Source organism: Sorex fumeus, unplaced genomic scaffold, assembly GCF_029834395.1.
Source record: "Sorex fumeus unplaced genomic scaffold, SorFum_2.1 ptg000020l, whole genome shotgun sequence".
NCBI classification, from domain to species: Eukaryota; Metazoa; Chordata; class Mammalia; order Eulipotyphla; family Soricidae; genus Sorex; species Sorex fumeus.
In genome coordinates, this window is record NW_026606077.1 from 21,265,639 (window position 1) to 21,283,934 (window position 18,296).

The 18,296-nt window shown below is 38.5% G+C and overlaps 1 protein-coding gene across 1 annotated transcript in view; it reads right to left on the minus strand.

The window, feature by feature from the left end:
- Positions 1-18,296, minus strand: part of NME8 (NME/NM23 family member 8) — a 49,717-nt gene that overhangs the window by 17,524 nt on the left and 13,897 nt on the right. The window contains exons 5-9 of the mRNA XM_056113367.1: positions 16,469-16,585; positions 12,040-12,106; positions 8,832-8,905; positions 5,288-5,380; positions 3,895-4,073 (exon numbers count right to left, since the gene is read on the minus strand). Coding sequence (XP_055969342.1) covers positions 3,895-4,073; positions 5,288-5,380; positions 8,832-8,905; positions 12,040-12,106; positions 16,469-16,585 — 530 coding nt within the window. The remainder of the gene's footprint in view (positions 1-3,894; positions 4,074-5,287; positions 5,381-8,831; positions 8,906-12,039; positions 12,107-16,468; positions 16,586-18,296) is intronic.

Genomic DNA, 18,296 nt, shown 5'->3' on the forward strand with positions numbered 1-18,296 from the left:
GAGTTTTGTTCTTGTTGATATATCCAGAGGTGATAAGGCGATGTAGAAATCTCCAGCTACTATTGTGTTGCTAGCAATGTCCTCCTTAAAATCTGTTAGCAGTTCTTTTAAATATTTGGCTGTTCCCTCATTAGGTGCATATACAGTTTAGAGTGTGATTTCTTCCTGTTGTATGTATCCCTTGATGAAGAGAAAATAGCCTTCACTTTCCCTTCTAAACTTTTTCAATGCGAAATTAATATTGTCGTATGCTAGTATGGCCACCCCAGCTTTTCTGAGGGAGCTGTTTGCTTGTAGGATTGTTTTCCATCCTTTGACTTTGAGTCTGTGTTTGCTCTGGCTGTTGCGATGAGTTTCTTGTAGGCAGCAGAATGTTGGGTTCTGTCTCTGTATCCATTTTGCCACTCTATGTCTCTTAATTGGTGAATTTAGACCATTGACTTCGAGAGTGATTATTGTTATGTGATTTTGTTTCATCTTTCTGTAAGGGTGTGTTGTGCTTGTAGGGTTTGTTTTGTCTTTAGTAGCCCCTTTACCCCTTGTTTTAGGTTTGGTTTTGAGTCTATGAAGTTCCTGAGCTGCTGTTCGTCTAGAAAATAGTGTACTGTTCCTTCAATTTTGAGTGAAAGTTTAGCCAGATAGACTATTCTTGGTGAAGCATTCATTTCAGTGAGTTTTTTCACTATATCTCTCCACTGCCTTCTGGCTTGGAAGGTTTCCTCTGATAGATCTACTATGAGTCTAAGGGTTTCTTTTTTGTATGTGATTTCCTTCTCTGACCTTGCTGCTTGCAGTATTGTATCTCTATCGGCAGCATACATCATTCTAACTATGATATGTCTTGGAGTGTTTTTGTTAGGGTCTCTTTTAGCTGGTATCTTTTAGCTGGTCTCTTCAGGCTCCTTGAACCTGAATGACTGCATTGTGGAAATCTGAGAATTTTTCAGCAATGATTTGCTTAACCATGTTTTTTTCGTTGGGATTGTTTCCCTGAGCTTCTGGCAGTCCAATGATTCTAATGTTGTTCCCCTTGGAATCGTCTGCTAGGACTCTGATTCTGTGTAGAGCTATTTTGAGGTCCCTTACCACTGTTTGTTGTTGCCTGTTGGCTTGGTGCAGGTCATCTTCCAGCTCACTGATTCTCTCTTCAGCTGCGATCATTCTATTGTTGAGAGAAAAGACTGAGTTTTTCATTTCATCTATGGAATCTTTTAATCGTGACATTTCTGCTCTCATTTCTTCCCATAATTTGTTGATTTTTTTCTGTTATGTTACTGGATATCTGTCTGACTGTTTCATTGAATTCATTGAACATCTTTATGATTTCATATCTGAATTCTTTGTCAGAGAGGTCCCTTAGGTGAGTAGCACCTACAGAGGCTTCTGGACTCTTTTCATTGTCCTCTCCATGTGGTGGGGATTTGCATTTTTTCTTCATGTTGTTGTGTAGATATGGGGACTAGATTTCTTGGTATGACTAAACTACCTGCAGCTACGTGAACGTCTGTCCGCCTAAAATTAGACCATGCCCACTTCTACCAAAGCCACACCTGCTTCTGAAAAGGCCACGCCCCCACAGGAACCTGGTGTGTGTGTGGGGGGGTGGGTAAAGGCTGGGTGGGGAAGAAGACAAGCGGCAGCTTTGGGGATGAAGAGGAAGAGGCAGGGGCTCAGGGCTGCTTTTGTCCCAGGCTCCGAGAGGACGCCTGGGGCACTTGCAAGGAGAAAGCCAAGTCCTGGGTTCGAATACCAGAAGATAAACTGACCTGGGTGGGGAAGAAGACCAGCGCAGTTTTGGGGATGAAGATCCGTCTTTGTTTCTATGTTCATATATTCATAAGATTCTACAGAAGACATGATTTCATTGTCTTTTTTTTTTTCTTTTTGGGTCACATCCAGTGATGCACAGGAGTTACTCTTGGCTCTGCATTCTGGAATTACTCCTGGCCGTGCTTGGGGGACCATATGGGATGCTGAAAATTGAACCCTGGTTGAGCCGCATGCAAGGCAAATGCCCTACCCGCTGTGCTATCACTCCAGTATCATTATTTCATTGTTTTCTTGGCTATTATTATCTCTGTACATTCTATATTAGTAATTAAAACCATATTTTCATAGAGCTGAGAGTGGTGCTAAAATTTTTCATCTCCAATATTTAAATATATTTTAAATATTGTCTTTTCTATCTGGAAATGTACATACAGTGATTTTCTCCCCTAGTATATTTCTGGATCTGTGGCTAAAACTAAAATTATCTAGTTTTGTTTTGTATTTCTGTACTGATTGTAAGACCTTGCAATGGAAGATGCATATGTTTCTTCAGTCCAGGACTTTACAAATATTTTGTATTGATTTCTATGCAACTTGCCTGCCTGCTCATTCTTTTTTGTAGGGAATTTCTTTTATTATTATTGTGCTCCCAAGTATCTTGCTCAGATTGTCAATGACTAGTTTTATGATTTCTTTCTCAATTGTTTCTGTACTTTGAGCTATTTCTTGATTTGATTTTTCATATCATTACTTTATCTAAATATTATTTTACTCTAAGTTTTCATTGAATTCATACTCAAATCATATGCTCATAATTCACATTTCTCTTTTATATATAGGTAGCACACAATCTCTAGCATTACCATAATAATAATAATAATAAGTTCCGGGTTTATTACTATTATTATTATTAAAGAATGTTTTTGTCTCTAGAAGTCCTTTTATGTTTTGTTTTGGACAATGCCCCTTGATACTCAAGGCTTTACCACTGATTTTGTACTCAGGGATCACTCCTAGCAGGGATTGGGGCTCCATATGTGGAGCTGGGGATAAACCCAGGTTGCCGTATGCCAACCCCTTCCCCACTGCGCTATCTCCAACTCCAGAAGTTTTTTCTTTGGTACACTGAATAATCAATCTCAACACTGTATGTAATGCATATTTTCCTGAATAATACTACCAATATATTCAACAGTATGTTATTTTATGCCAGTTTTATTAATGAGAATTTCACGAAACATACTTATTAAAAGGCTCAAAAGATTTTGAATAAAATCTGTTATCTGGGCCAGAGCATCAGCTTTTCTCTTTCTTTCTTTCCTTTCTTTCTTTCTTTCTTCTTATGGAGTTTTAATTTTTTGATTTTGGACTTTGAACCACACCCTTCTGTGCTCAGGGCTGAGTCCTGGCTCTATGCTTAAGGATTGTTCCTGACAGGACTTGGAAGGCCATATGGAGTGACAGGGATAGAAACAGGGTTGACCACATGCAAGACAAATTCCATACCCACTCTGCAATATCTCCAACCCCCAACTTCTCTTTAAGACATAGTTTTGACAATTCTTAAATCAAACTGAATTTTTTTGTGTGCTCAAAGTCATAAAAGGCATGAGGAATAATGTACATTTATCATTCTGGATAATAATGACTACAATAATTATAATGTATAAATAACATTTTGGGAAATAGTTATGTACATTTTCAAATTTTTTTAAATATTCAACTATTTCATTGTATGCAATTTAAACTACTAACTTTTATATTTTACCTAACCAAGGTAGGTAAAAGTATACAGTAGACTGAATGTCTTTAAACCCTGACAATTTACAGAGAAATGTAGGGAACTGGAAGAGAACACTTAGGTTGGAAGGGATGCGGCAGGTCCCTATCTATTTCTAGGGCTCGGGACATGGGGTCAGACTGAGTTAATCAGCTTCAGAAAGACAAAAAATTCTTCTGCTTGTAAATCTCTTAACATTAATATTAAAAGCGGGCACAGTTTTGATGAATACAGTATTATTGATTGATGGAAAAAATACTTGTGGCTCCAAAATAAAATCTCTTTATATTTTGTAATATTTGGATATTCTAGCACACAGTCAATGTTTTAGGGTTTAGAACTACCTGTTCCGCTTCCCTTGTCTCATCTCTGAGTAATTTAGAGCATCTGGAGCATAATAGTCTTCAGATTCCATATCAGGACTAGGTTCTGGTTCTTTCTCAGGAAATACTTCTCCTTGAGATATAATTAGAATATAACTGATGGTACTTGTCATAAAAGAGATAAAATCTTCAAAGTCGGGCTACAAAATAAAATTAAAAAAGTTGACTTTATAAAGACCCCCCTCAGTGGATGGACTTAATTTTAAGATGGTTGTTTTTACTAAGTCACCATTTACCATCACCAGGAATAAAAATGGTGTTCATATGCCTTTTGCCAAAATGCATCTTTGACAGAATTTTGTTACCCTCAAATATTGACCCAAATAGTCTAAAAATGATACTCAAATATATATTTGAGAATATCTTCCAAAAGGGTTTCCAGAGATCTCTGAAATATGCATCCAGAATTTATGATTCAGTATCTCTAAGAGGGGTCCCAGAGTTGGATTTTCTAAAAAGTTTTCAGGTGATGCTGACAAAGTTGATCAAACAGTTTTCATTTTACTTGTGGAAAACTGACCAAAGATGGTGGTTTTGGTGGTGAGATTCGTTTTAAAAACTCACATACCATTAGAACTTTCTCTGATAACAAACTTGTTCAGTATTTTTCAACCCATGTAGCCACATGCAGTTATTGAACTTCTCAACTTCTGTTCATTTCATGAGATTCTGATTTTAAAAAATTTTAAACACTTAAATTAGGATGGATTTACACTCAAATTAGCACATCCAATAGTTACCAAAACTGCATCTGGTGACAAGTTCTCAGTAGATATCTCTGCCTTAATTATATACTTCAGGAAAATAAGAATTTGAAAAGTAGCACTGTAGCACTGTCCTCCCATTGTTCATCGATTTGCTCGAGCGGATACCAGTAAAGTTTCCATTGTGAGACTTGTTGTTACTGTTTTTGGCACACTGAATACGCCACGGGGAACTTGTCAGGCTCTGCCGTGCAGGCAAGATACCTTCGCATGGCTTGAGAGAAAGTTCATTAGGTAATAAAAGGATTGAAACTTGCCTGAGAAATTAGTTTCTTCAACCCAGGAAAGAAATCTATTGGAAAGGATTAAGTATTCAATTCTAAACGACTGATAGAAGAAATATTAGAAGATATAACACAGAGAGGTCTTTACTGCCACAAAACACTATTGAACCCTACCCAGCTGCCACTATTGGTATTGGAGGTATTTAAGGAAACTATCTTCAACTCTAAGATAAAAATGACCTCAAGAGAAGTCCTGGAGCTTATTTGGTTAAACTTATTAATTTTATTTTATCAAATAAAATTCAAAACATAGGAACTCAATATTTGAAAGCAATGGGAGTTAAAAATATTTTGTTTTGTTTTTACCTGGTCATCCATTTTGCTGTAGAAATCCCTTACTTGTTCTTCAGTAAGCAATTTCTTAGCATCTGCTTCTATAATAAATCCTGCCCTGGAAATCTTCAAGAAGAGAGTAAGTCAAGTTTAGGTATGTTGTGGAAAACTTGTCAAACAAGTTGAGGACATTTGCTTCCCAGCTTGAACAAGTCACCCCAGACGTCAATCAACTCATATAAAGATCTCACTACAATTCTAGGTTTGAGCTAATAATTTTAGTTCTATCCCCAGAACCTTGTATGGTACCACAAGCCCTGTCAGGAGTGACCTAGGAGTGCAGAGCCAGGTGTAAGCTCTGAGCACTGCCTGGTAAGGTCCAAAGTGCAAAAAAGCAAAACAAATTTTAAATAAACACCAAAGTCAAGGAAAATATTAAACAAAATTTCCATGTTGGGGAGCTGGAAAGATAACTCAAGAGGCACTGAAAGTAGACTATAGACCGGAAATGATGGCCACTCAATACCTCTATTGCAAACTACAATACACTGAAGGAGTGAGCAAAAGGGAATGTACTGCCACAGAGATGGGGTGGGGGGGGGATTGGGTGTGGGGGTGAGAAGACTACTAGGATCATTGGTGGTGGAGAATGGGCGCTGGTGGAGGGATGGGTACTTGATCACTGTATAACTGAAACCCAAGCCCAAAAGTTTGTAACTCTACAACTGTACCTCACTGTGTTTCACTAATAAAAAAAGAGGTACATGCTTAGCATGAATAAGTGTTTGAGCTAAGTTTATTCTCCTCATGACATCCCAGGCACTGCCTGTGATAGCCCTGGCCTGGCATTTCCATGGTCTGAAACCACAGCCCATGCCTGACACATCAGAAGTGACCTGAGCACTTGATGGGGTGGAAACAAATAAACACATACAGGGAGTCATTTTCTGTTTCTTTCAAGATAGTATTTCTTTTCTATTGTATTTATTGTATTGCTTTGAATCTGGATAGAAGTAGATATTTATCATTTAAATTTCTGAAGTTATTTACTATATCAAAACAAAAGCAATTAGATGAACTGATGATAAACCTTACTATCTTTAAAAAGATACTAGGGGAAAAGGGAGCTCAGATAGAGAAAGGAGCACCAAATAAAGGGTGTTGGGAAGATCCTCCCAGGATGGGAGAAGCATGCTGAAAGTAGACTATAGACCAAACATGATTGTCACTCAATGCCTCTTTTGCAAACCACAACATCCAAAAGGAGAGAGAGAACAAAAGGGAATACCCTGCCACAGAGGCAGGGTGGGATGGGGGGATGGGGGGTGGGAGGGATACTGGGACCTATGGTGGTGGAAAATGGGCACTGGTGGAGAAATGGATGTTTGATCATTGTATAACTGAAACCCAAGCACAAAAATTTGTATCTCTTCAACTGTACCTCATGGTGTTTCACTAACAAAAATTTAAAAAAATGTAAATGATGGAGAATGGGCACTGGTGGAGGGATGGGTACTGGATCATTGTATAACTGAAACCCAAGCACAAAAATTTGTAAGTCTACAACTGTACCTCATGGTGTTTCACTAATAAAAATTTAAAAAAAAATAAGATAATAGGGACTTTGCACCAGGCTGTGGGGCCAGTGAGAGCTCTCCCCACCCCAAGGGACCCAGCCCTGGCAGCCAATCTCCACTGCCCAACCACTGCCATGCTCCAGGCCGCTTTCGGGACCCTGCAGCCCTGTCACATTATAAGACACTTCCTACCCATTTATGCCTCATAGAGAGCCCAGCAAGCTTCCGAGAGTATTCCGCCACATGGGCAGAGCTGGCAAGCTCCCCGTGGCATATTGATATGGCAAATACAGTAATGACAATAGGTCTCATTCCCCTGACCCTGAAAGAGCCTCCAGTAATTGGAAAAAGATGAGTAAGAAGAGGCTGCTAAAATCTCAGAGCTGGGAGGAATAGAGATGTTACTGGCACCCGCTCCAGTAATTCGACTATTAATGGGATAACAGTGATACAGTGATACAGTGATCTTTAAAAAATATATAACTTTATCTTTCATGGCCTGAGCAACAGCACAGTGGGTAGGGTGTCTGCCTTGCACATGGCCAACCCGAGTTCAATCTCAGCATGCCATATGGTCCCCAATCAACACCAGAAGTAATTCCTGAGTGCAGAGCCAGGAGTAACCCCTGAGTATCTCTGAGTGTGACCAAAAAGCAATACATATATATGTAAAATCATCTTTAAAAATATATAACTTTGAAAGCCTTAATTATCCTATTAAAACTTATTCATATGTGCAAAAATAAAATATTGGTATGTGATTTTAAAAATGTTATAAAGTGTAAACAATATGTGGAGGACCAAGGTAAAGTTCTGTTACCTCCTTGCCCTCATAAACACATCAAAATCTGGAAGAAGGGGGATATATTTATTGTGATATTAATTCAATCATCTCAAAATTGAAAGACAGAATATATCATGTACAGTGAGCCATGGTTTATCTTCATTGTTGTACTTTAGCAAAATTTTATTATCTCCTCATGTCTCCCGGCACTATCACAAACACAAATTATTGATCAGAAGTCAATTAATAATAGCCAAGGGTGAGTCAAAATTCAGCCTGCCAACTGTTTTGAAGAATGACCTTTATTGGAACATACCCACTCCTTTTTGTGTTAGTCCTATAAATGGCTAATGTTTCCTGTGGTGTTAAATAGTCATTGTGAAAGGTTATATTTCCTGAAAACTTGAAAATTGTCTCTACATACAGCCCTTTGAAGTCTATCAGCCTCTAGGTTTTAATGCAATTTTCTTCTAAAAACCTATTTTGACTATAAAGCAAAATATTAAGTACTTCCTTAGGGGCCAGAGCATAGTCCAGATGGTAATGTATTTGCGTTGTAAGTGGTGGACTCAGGGTCTATTCCTGGCACCACATGATTCCCTGAGGCCTCCCAGGAGTGATTCCTGAGCAGAGAGCCAGGATAAATTCTGAGAATTGCTGGGTGTGGCCCAGAAACAAGTACATGAACAAAAAATAAATGCTTTTTAAAAAGCTATCCTGTATCTAAGAAGAGTCATAAATCTGAGACAATTACAGAAAATATTGCATGCTAATATGATTTTATAGCAAGATTCTATTGCTAATAAAATATATGAAAAATGTGTGCTATAATACTATTTACAAATAATTTTTCCGTTGATATTGGATGCTAGTAGCTCAACATTTTTGGTTTTGATGCTTGGGCCACACCAGGCGCTTCTCAGAGATCAAACATAGTAGGCTACAGGAAGCCAAGGATTGAATCTGGGTTGTCTGCATACAATGCATATGCCCCACCCACTATACTATCAGGTCCCATAGTAGTTCAAAGTTATTTAAAATTTGTTTGAGTAGATAAATCTACCCTTTATAAAATAAAACATCTATTGTCTTTAGAGGTACCTAACATTAAAAGTTCAGTATGTTCTATTTTACTATAAATAATAATGTATCACCAAATTAACAATGATAGCTATTATTAAGTTAATTTAATCCACTCCTAGGAAATATCACTTACTTTATCTTTAATTTCAAAAGTTTTTCCATTCATTACAGCATCGGGTCTGATGATGACAATATTATATAGTTCCTCTAGGGAAAAATAGAATAATTGCACTTATTGGTTCAAGGCCTAGATCATGAAGGATTTGGCAATCATATGCTCAAACTGCTGATTTCCAGTTAGCTTTGATCCTACAACATTTCTTTATTCTTTGTTTTGTTTTGGGTCATACTCAAGGGTGCTCAAGGCTTACTTCTGCTGATTCAGAGCTCTGCACTCAGGCATCTCTCCCGGCAGTCTCAGAGGATCAGATGGGGCACCATGGATTGAACCCAGGTTGGCAATGAGCAAGGCAAATGTGCAAGGCAAATGTGCAAGGCCCTACCTGATGTTTTATTGCTCTAGATCCCAAGCCCTACAATATTTCAAGTATCAAAGAGTTCCTATTTAGATTCAAAATATAGTTTCTATATTTGTAGGCAGGGAGAACAGTCACAAAGATCAGAAAGTTAGATCTATACCGTGAAAAATTTAAATTTCTTAAAGGTAAAGGTAAAGGTAAAGGCCCTCCCGTTGATCGTCGATTTGCTCGAGCGGGCCCAGTAACGTCTCCATTGGAGACTTTGTTGTTACTGTGTCTGGCATATCAAATACTCTCGGTAGCTTGCCGGGCTCTCCGAGAGGGGCAGAGGAATCGAACTCGGGTCAGCCATGTTGGCCGCTTGTAAGGCGAACGCCCTACTGCTGTGCTATCGCTCCAGCCAAAGAGATAAAGGAAGACCTTAGGAAATGGAAAATACTTCATGCTCATGGATTGAAGGAATCAATATTATTAAGATGATCATGCTACCTAGGTTATTATATAGATTTAATGCAATTTTCATCTAAATTCAGGTGGCATTATTCAAGGATACAGAAAAATCATTAATAAAGTTTGTATGAATTCAAATGTAAACAAATGAAACTACATCAATTTAAAGAGTTTTTGCATGGTGAAAAAAATATGGGCTAATACTAAAACAAAGCTAGCTGAATGGAAAAGATATATTTATGTTGAACCCAACAGATAAAGTCTTAAAACCCAGGATATATAACAAACAACAACAAAAAATTCAAATACCCTATCAAATAATGGGGAAAGGATGGGAGTTCGAGCAACACTATAGTGGACAGGGCATTTATTTTGCATGCAGCAGACCCAGGTTCAATCACTGACACCCATGTGGTCTTTTGAGCGTGCTAGTATTGATCCCTAATCATAGAGCTAAGTGTAAGCCCTTAGCACAGTCATGTGTAGCACAAAAAAAAAAAAAAAGAGCAGAGAAAGAAAATAATCAGAACCTACTCAGACAGAACCTTCTCAGAGTATGATAGATGGATGGCCAGAAGGCACATGAAAGAAAGCTCAAGAATGCTCAAATAATGCTCTTATCTTTAGGGATAGTAAGATAGTAAGCACAGAGTGTAAGAACAATAGATGCCAGCAGGGATCTGGTGAAAAAGGAACTCTCATCTACTGCTGGTGGGAATGCTGTCTGGTAAAACCCCTATAAAACCCTTATGGAAAGAGTGTGGAGAGTTCTCAGTAAACTTAGAATGGAACTGCCATGACAATCAGCAATTCTACTTTGAGGCATCGATCCCCAGGATTTAATATCACTCATTCAAAAAGATGTATGCACACCATTATTCATTGCTATAATAGCTAAGATATGCAATCAATCTAGGTATTCAACAACAGATGAAAAGATTAAGAAGATGGTATAAATACACAATGGAAAACTATGCAACTGCAAGAAACAATGAAATCATGCAATTTGCTGCAACCTGGTTAGAGCTGGAAGACACCATGTCGAGTGAAGTAAGCCAGAAGAAGAATGACAAAAATAGGATGCTATCACTTATCTGAGGTATTCAGAATATCCAGATGAGGAAATGTAATGTAGCAAAGAGAGGTGCCTAGATCACCCTTGGTCCCAGTGTATAAGAAGGAGGATAGAGAGGGAAAAAATCTAGGGGTGGGCGGAGGGAAGAAGATAAGAAAGGAAAGTTGTCAGGAATCTTGGATGTGTGGGATGTGGTATACCTGGTGATGTGGAGGTATGGTATTCCTATATATCCAAAGCACAGACTCAACAACTCTATAAGCATGAGCTCTAAACTACAATCACAGAACTTTGAAATTATGTCTGTTAAGATGGCAGGTGGGGAAGTGAAGTGGTACATGGGGGTGGAGAGTGAAACACTAGTGGACGGAAGCTGACACTGGTGGTGGGACTGGTATTGGAATATTGTATGCCTAATATTTATCTATCACTAACTTTGTAAATCATGCCTCTTAAAAATTGAGAAATAAGTAAAATAAAGCAAGTAAAAAGTAACACAAATTGGTGAGCATTATGTATTTTAATGGAATTCACACCTTAGATTAAAATCTTGACCATAAAATAAATAGCGGACTCACATCAGTGAATGAGGTGAATGAAAAAAAAATTACAAATTGAGTGAATTTTATCTATATATTTTCTAAATTCACCCATAAATTGTTTCAATGATTCTTTCATAAGTTATTACACTGATTTGCCATTTGTTTCCACTCTCTGGAGTAGGAATGTACACTAATCTACTTATAATATAATGAAGGGTAAAATATAAACTGTAAAACAAAAGGTAAAGGTAAAGGCCCTCCCGTTGATCGTCGATTTGCTCGAGCGGGCCCAGTAACGTCTCCATTGGAGACTTTGTTGTTACTGTGTCTGGCATATCGAATACTCTCGGTAGCTTGCCGGGCTCTCCGAGAGGGGCGGAGGAATCGAACTCGGGTCGGCCATGTTGGCTGCTTGTAAGGCAAATGCCCTACCCACTGTGCTATCGCTCCAGCCCAAACTGTAAAATAAACGACAAGTATTGATAGTCAAAAAGTGGATTATTTTCACAAGTTTTGGGAAGACAGTGATAGACAAAATCAGGGTGAAGAAATAGTCCATTTTAATTAGAGGTATCAGGAACTTCTGGTGGGCGGAAAGCCTGAAAAGTTTACAGGAATAGAGACAAAAGGATATAAAAGAAGAATTGGGTCTCTGACATCTGAATATTGCAGCCATTTATCTCAGTTTCTTATTAACTGTTAGTGATGTTGTCACTTTTTGTTGCTCTAAGTAATACTTAAATGAACATCCATGTATAGAAAACTCTTGTATTACTTTAAAGTAAATTTACTTACCAGATTCTTCAGGTTGTCCTTCCTCATTATATTCCTCATCACTGTCTACAAAGATAATTTCATTATACTGTACAAGAGGAATAAATTTAAAATAGTTCTGAGTTTTTATAGATGTTTTGGGTAAATATAATCCAATGAACAGAAAACAAAGTATACAGTGTCTGGCTTTTCATTTATTTATTTCTTTTTGGGTCACAACCAGCGATGTACAGGGGTTACTCCTGGCTCTGCACTCAGGAATTCCTCCTGGTGGTGCTTGGGATACAGGGGATTGAACTCGGTTTGGTGAGTGCAAGGCCAACGCCCTACTTGCTGTACCATCATCGCCTTTATCTAACTCGGTTTGGTGAGTGCAAGGCCAACGCCCTACTTGCTGTACCATCATCGCCTTTATCTAACACTATTTTACCCAAATTTACACTGAAATAAAATGAGGATTTTTTAATGATTGGGTGGGGGAACTATCAGTAATATTACATATAACTATGAAGCAGATTATTTTTAAAACCTTGAAACTTAAGTAAAGAAGCAAAGGGGCTAGAGAGATAACACAGCAGGTAGGGCGCTTATCTTGTACATGAACAAACAGGATTGGATCCCTGGCACCCCATATAACTGCCCAAACCTTATTAGGAGTGATTTCTGAGTGAAGAGCCAGGAGAGAGCCCTGAGAACTAGAAGGCATGTCCACCCAAAAGTAAAAAATTAAAGACAAGCCTGACATTAGCAATAAATCAACAAACACACAAACAGCATGTAAATCCATAAAATTTTGTGACTTTAAAATTTATTTCTTGGGACCGGAGTGAAAGTACAGCAGGTAGGGCACTTGTCTTGCACTGGTCTACCCGGTTTCGATCTCTGGAATCCTGTATGGTCCCCTGTGCATCATCAGAAGTGATTCCTGAGTGCAGAGCCAGGATGTGAGTGTAAGCATTGCCTGAGCATTACTGGGTGTGGACCCCAAACAAACAAAAATTCATTTCTTACTACTGCACTTTTAGATAATTATTAATAGAAAGATACCTCCTTGACATAGAAAAGTGTCTTTGGCGCTAGGGAGAGAGCTCAAAGACTAGGTCATGTCTTGCATTTACAGAGTCATTAGTTTGATCACTGTCATCCCATGATACCCTGAGCATTTCTCAGGGCTCCAACATTGAACTGTCTAACCCACTTGAGCAACTATCTCCAGAAGTGATCTGTGAACAATCCTGACCATAGCTTAGGAGTATTCCCAGAAAATAGGTCTTTGTCTTTAAGAATATAAGATCAAAGTTGTGGTTGTCATAAGCAAAAAGGGAAGAAAGGTTTGTCAAACAGGCTAAAGGGGGTCAATCATATGGTTTAGATTTCTATTTTGAACATTTAGGGTTAAACTTAGTGAAATATAGATACACCTTAAATTATAATGATGCATACACAAAAACTGTAGAATTTTAGTGCTTCTTAATTATAGTATTAATTTAATGGATATAAATTAAGAAAATTTTAAAAATAAACAAGTATACTACTTGTGATGATTATTATAATACCCCTGTGGAAATTTTATCTCTAACTATGAGATTTCTGAACAAATATGATTTTATTTCCTCTTATTAAAAAAGTAAAGTTCCTTGGGGGCAGGGAGATAGCAGAGCAACCAAGGGTGCCAGTGCCCTGACTGTAGTTAGCTCCCAGCACACCAGGGCCCCAAGTACCACCAGTATGAACCTGAGGTCGCCAGTCCTAAAGACAAGAGAAAGCCATCCTCAAACTCTTGCACTGAAGCAACTGTCTGGTCTAGTTAGCTCTGTATGGCGGGAAGCCCACTTGGGATCCCTGTCACCCTCCTCCCTATCCCCCCGCTCCCCACCCCTAAATAGTAAAGCTACTCCTGTGAGAAAAAAGAATCTAGAAAATGTCTTTCTCAATAGAGGATGTTCCACTACAAAACACTAGAGAGAATGGCCGCCCACCTACGAGATGGTCAGAGTTCTTCGTCAAGACCCTGAATAAACGGTTTGAGGCTCTTCATGTTCCTGGAGTGAGCAGACGCCATTGGGCTACAGTAGCACATGACAGGAATGAATGGAGATGTTACTGGCACCCGCTTGAGCAAATCGATTGGTAACGGGATGTCAAGTGATCAAGTGATCTATTTTTCATTATTTCCTGACAAATTTCTACTTTAGTTAAAAGTCATGCTCTTGCTTTTTTGCTATTGTTTGCTGATCACTTTTATAAATGACTTACTTCCTTATGCAATTATATCTATTCTCTATTTTGTAAAAGTCTATTTTGTTAAAGTGCTGCTAGTAGGTGGTGTTACAAAGGATGTGGTGGTAATATGATACTACAGAAATGATCCACTTCACACACATTCACACAGACTTCATACTCTAAACAGTCCACTAAATTGTACTTTCTCCATTTGTCAATATGTCTTGCTATAATAAATAGTGAACTAGAATGCACTAAGGACATTCCACTGTATAGCATTTTGTAATTTGTGGTTTAAATTACAGATAATACTTCATTGTTGCTTAGCATTAAGTTTGATTCCAAATTCTTAATACAGACCGTGGGTAATAAACATTTTTGCTCAGAGGAAAATTATTAGTTTATTTGCTCAGACAAAGCTTACATAACTTTTATGAGTAATGTAAGTAATGTAATGTAATGTAATGCAAGCAGATCAGAAGGACCCTCTAGCCCAGAGCTCTACAGAGTTCATCTTCCTGTGCCCACAGGTAGTATAAAAGATACATAAGCACAGGTAGCATAAAAAGAGAAAGAGAGAGAAAGAGAGAAAAAAGAGAGAGAAAGTAAAGTACAAAACCCATTGCTGTACTTTGTTTTCTTTCTCGTTTTACCTCCTTATATTGGTGGCCTGGAGGAGCCACACATGTGGGGCCAGTCAGCATAAAAGATTCTCTGTTTAATGGGAACCTAAAACTGCTCCAAAAATAGACTACTGAAAGAAAGATGGTCACTGTCACTGTCACTTTCACTTTCACTGACACATCCTGTCCCGTTGTTCATTGATTTGCTCGAGCAGGCCCAGTAACATTGTGAGACTTGTTACTGTGCTTGGCATATCAAATATGTCACAGGTAGCTTGCCAGGCTTTGGCGTGCAGGCGAGATACTCTCGGTAGCTTGCCCGGCTCTCCAAGAGGGGCAGAGGAATGGAACTTGGGTCGGCCGCATCGGCTGCATGCAAGGCAAACACCCTACCCGCTGTGCTATCATTCCAGCCCAAAGAAAGATGGTAGTCTTTTTAAAAGACTTATTTGTTTTTTGGTCACTCAGCAGTGCTAAACATATTCCTGGCTCCGTGCTTAGGGATTACCCGTGGTGGTGTACAGGGAGCACTTGTGCTTCTGAGGATTGAGCTATTGTCAGCAGCATCCAAGATTTGGGCCATGCTATGTGGTACTCAGTTGCTATTTCTGACTCAGGAGTGACTCCTGGTGGTGCTGGCAGACAGTAAGTGGTCCTAGAGATTTGATCCAGAGTGGTGGCCCCACCTCCACATGTAGGCAAGTGCATTACCACCTATATTATCTATCTCTCAGGCTTGAAGGATTTTTTATTTGTGTGTGTGTTTTTGTCTTTTGGCCACAATCGGCATTGCTAAGTGCTTACTCCTGGCTCTGTTCTCAGGGATCACTCCTAGCTGACTGGGGGGACCATATAAGGTGCTGGGAATTGAACCTGCATCAGTCTCATGCCAGGCTGTATTCTCAGTATTCATGACAGTGCCAATTTCTTGAAATCAGTGATATTGCTTCATAGCCATTCATATCAACTCCAGTAGTATTTAGTATCAATCTTCAATAATTCTCAATGTTTTGTTTAGTTTTGTTTGGGGACCACACTCAGCCATGCTCAGAGCTCACCCCTGGGAGGGCTCAGGGGAGTATCTGTGGTTCTCAGGATGGAACTCGGGTCGGCCCCATCAAGGCAAGTGCCCTGTCTGATATACTGTTTTGTTGGCCCATGAATAAAATATTTTTAATGTTGGGCTGGAGCAATGGCACAGCGGGTAGGGTGTTTGCCTTGCACATGGATGACCCAGGTTCTATTCCTCCATCCTTCTTGGAGAGCCCAGCAAGCTACCAAAAGTATCCTGCCCGCATGGCAGAGCCTGGCAAACTCCCTGTGGTGTATTTGATATGCAAAAAATAGTTAAAAAAAAGTCTCACAATAGAGACATTACTGGTGACCGCTTGAGCAAATCAATAAACAATGGGAGGACAGTGCTACAGTGTTACTTGCTCAGACAAAGCTTACATAACTTTTATGATTAATGTAAAAATATTCCTTATAAATTTCAATTATTTAATAACTTAGCAAATTGTCAAGTTATAAAAATAAGAAAAATGCTTTAGAAAAACAACACAAAACATAATAAATTAAAAGAAATAAAATAGTAATCCAAGTACCTGAGGGCGTTCCATTTCACCTTGCACAATTTTCCTCTCCTCTTCGACCAAGGTAAGAATTTTTTTACTAACAAGAGGTGCATTAGCTCCCTTGACCTTTCCCACTATTTTCCCATTCTACAAGGAAAAAGAAATTATTTATTAAATTTTCAACTTCAGGAAAAATTAGGAACTAAATCTTCAACTGAACAATAACCCCTTCCTATGCTGAACCTCCTTGAATCATTTTTAACTACCATTATTAGCCATTTTTAAATATAACTTAACTGATGTGAAAATATATCTGTTTTATGAACACATCTTATAGTTATATTTCTAATTTGTCTATTTTTCTTCAACCAAAGACAAGACACCCAACATAACATTTCAAAAGTTCTGTATAGACCTTTTATCCCTACCTCTACTAATTACCTTTGACACTGACATTTTTGTTCATCTTTCAACATATTTACTAAACATCAGTTTATTTGTACCATACCAACATAATGCAAAATGGTATAGAATAATAGATCTGGTCTAGTTAAACTTTTTCAAAGAACCTACCAATGATACTGGAAGGATAGTACAGGGGTTAGTGAATCTATGTGCTTTGCATGTAACTATCCCAGGTTTTAGTCCTTGGCACCACATTAAAGTGCCCCAAGCATCGTCAGAGTGATCCTTGTGTTAAGAAGCAGAGTAAGCCGTAAGTATCAACAGGTAGCCCTTTCCTCCCCCAAAATGTCTACCACAACAATCACAAACATATGTGAAACAACAACCACATCAAGTGACACCAAGAGAGCAACGTGTTCCTAGGATCATCTACAAGGATTTACCCAAGACAAAGAGACCAGCGAAGATACCAATGTGAGGGAAGTATTCTTGGTTTAAAATATGAAGTCTAACTAGAAAATAATGAGACCACAAAAGGAGATGGAAGGTGAGGAGAATACAGACAAGGAGAATAAAGGAAAACAGAATAAATATTTTGGGCAAAGGGAACTGAAGTGTAACAATTCTTAGAAAAGAGATATAGCCATTGAAAATGCAAGCTGCAAATGATGGAATGCATTGTAGTAGATGAACTTTTCCCAGAGAGGCTGGCTTTGTAGATAGTACAGGGTCTTTGTAGTCAAAGATGCAGTCCTTACGATAGTGCAGTAGATCTTTGTCATGATTAAATGCAGTCGTGAGCACGATTAAAACTGTTGTTTGTAAAGATCATTTCATCTACCATATGGAGAAAGGGGGCTGGCACTATGAAGCAAGAGAAAATATTTGTATAAAATTTGAAGCATTTGGGACAGGATATAAGAGAAGTTCAGTCTATGGCAGTGATGACAGAAATGCAAAAAGAAAGAGAGAGAGAGATAAGTGTGAGAAAGATGTGAGTGGGGAAACTAGAAACATCCAAAGAATGTTGTGGAGTGGGTATGACGTGGGAAAAAAATCACTAAGATTACAGGTTTTTTTTTTGCCTCTATAGCCTTGAAAAAAAACAATACAAATGAAGATGTTATTCATTGAATGAGGTAATACTAAAAGATCACATTTCCTGAGGAGCTGGTGTTGGATTACTTTGTTGTGAGAATGCATGAAACATAGAGTTATATGTATCAGGAACCTAAATTCAAAGCTAGCTGACGATGAAAACTTGTTATTAACATAAAAGTGGTGACAAAATTGTGTATGTAATTGAAATAGTCAACACTACTTCCACTACCCAGCCGTCGCCACACTTCAGGACGCTTTCCGGACCCGTGCGGCCACGAACGCGACACATCATAAGACACTAAATACCCATCTTCCGGAATTGTCGTACCGTATTTGATAGGGTTCAAATATG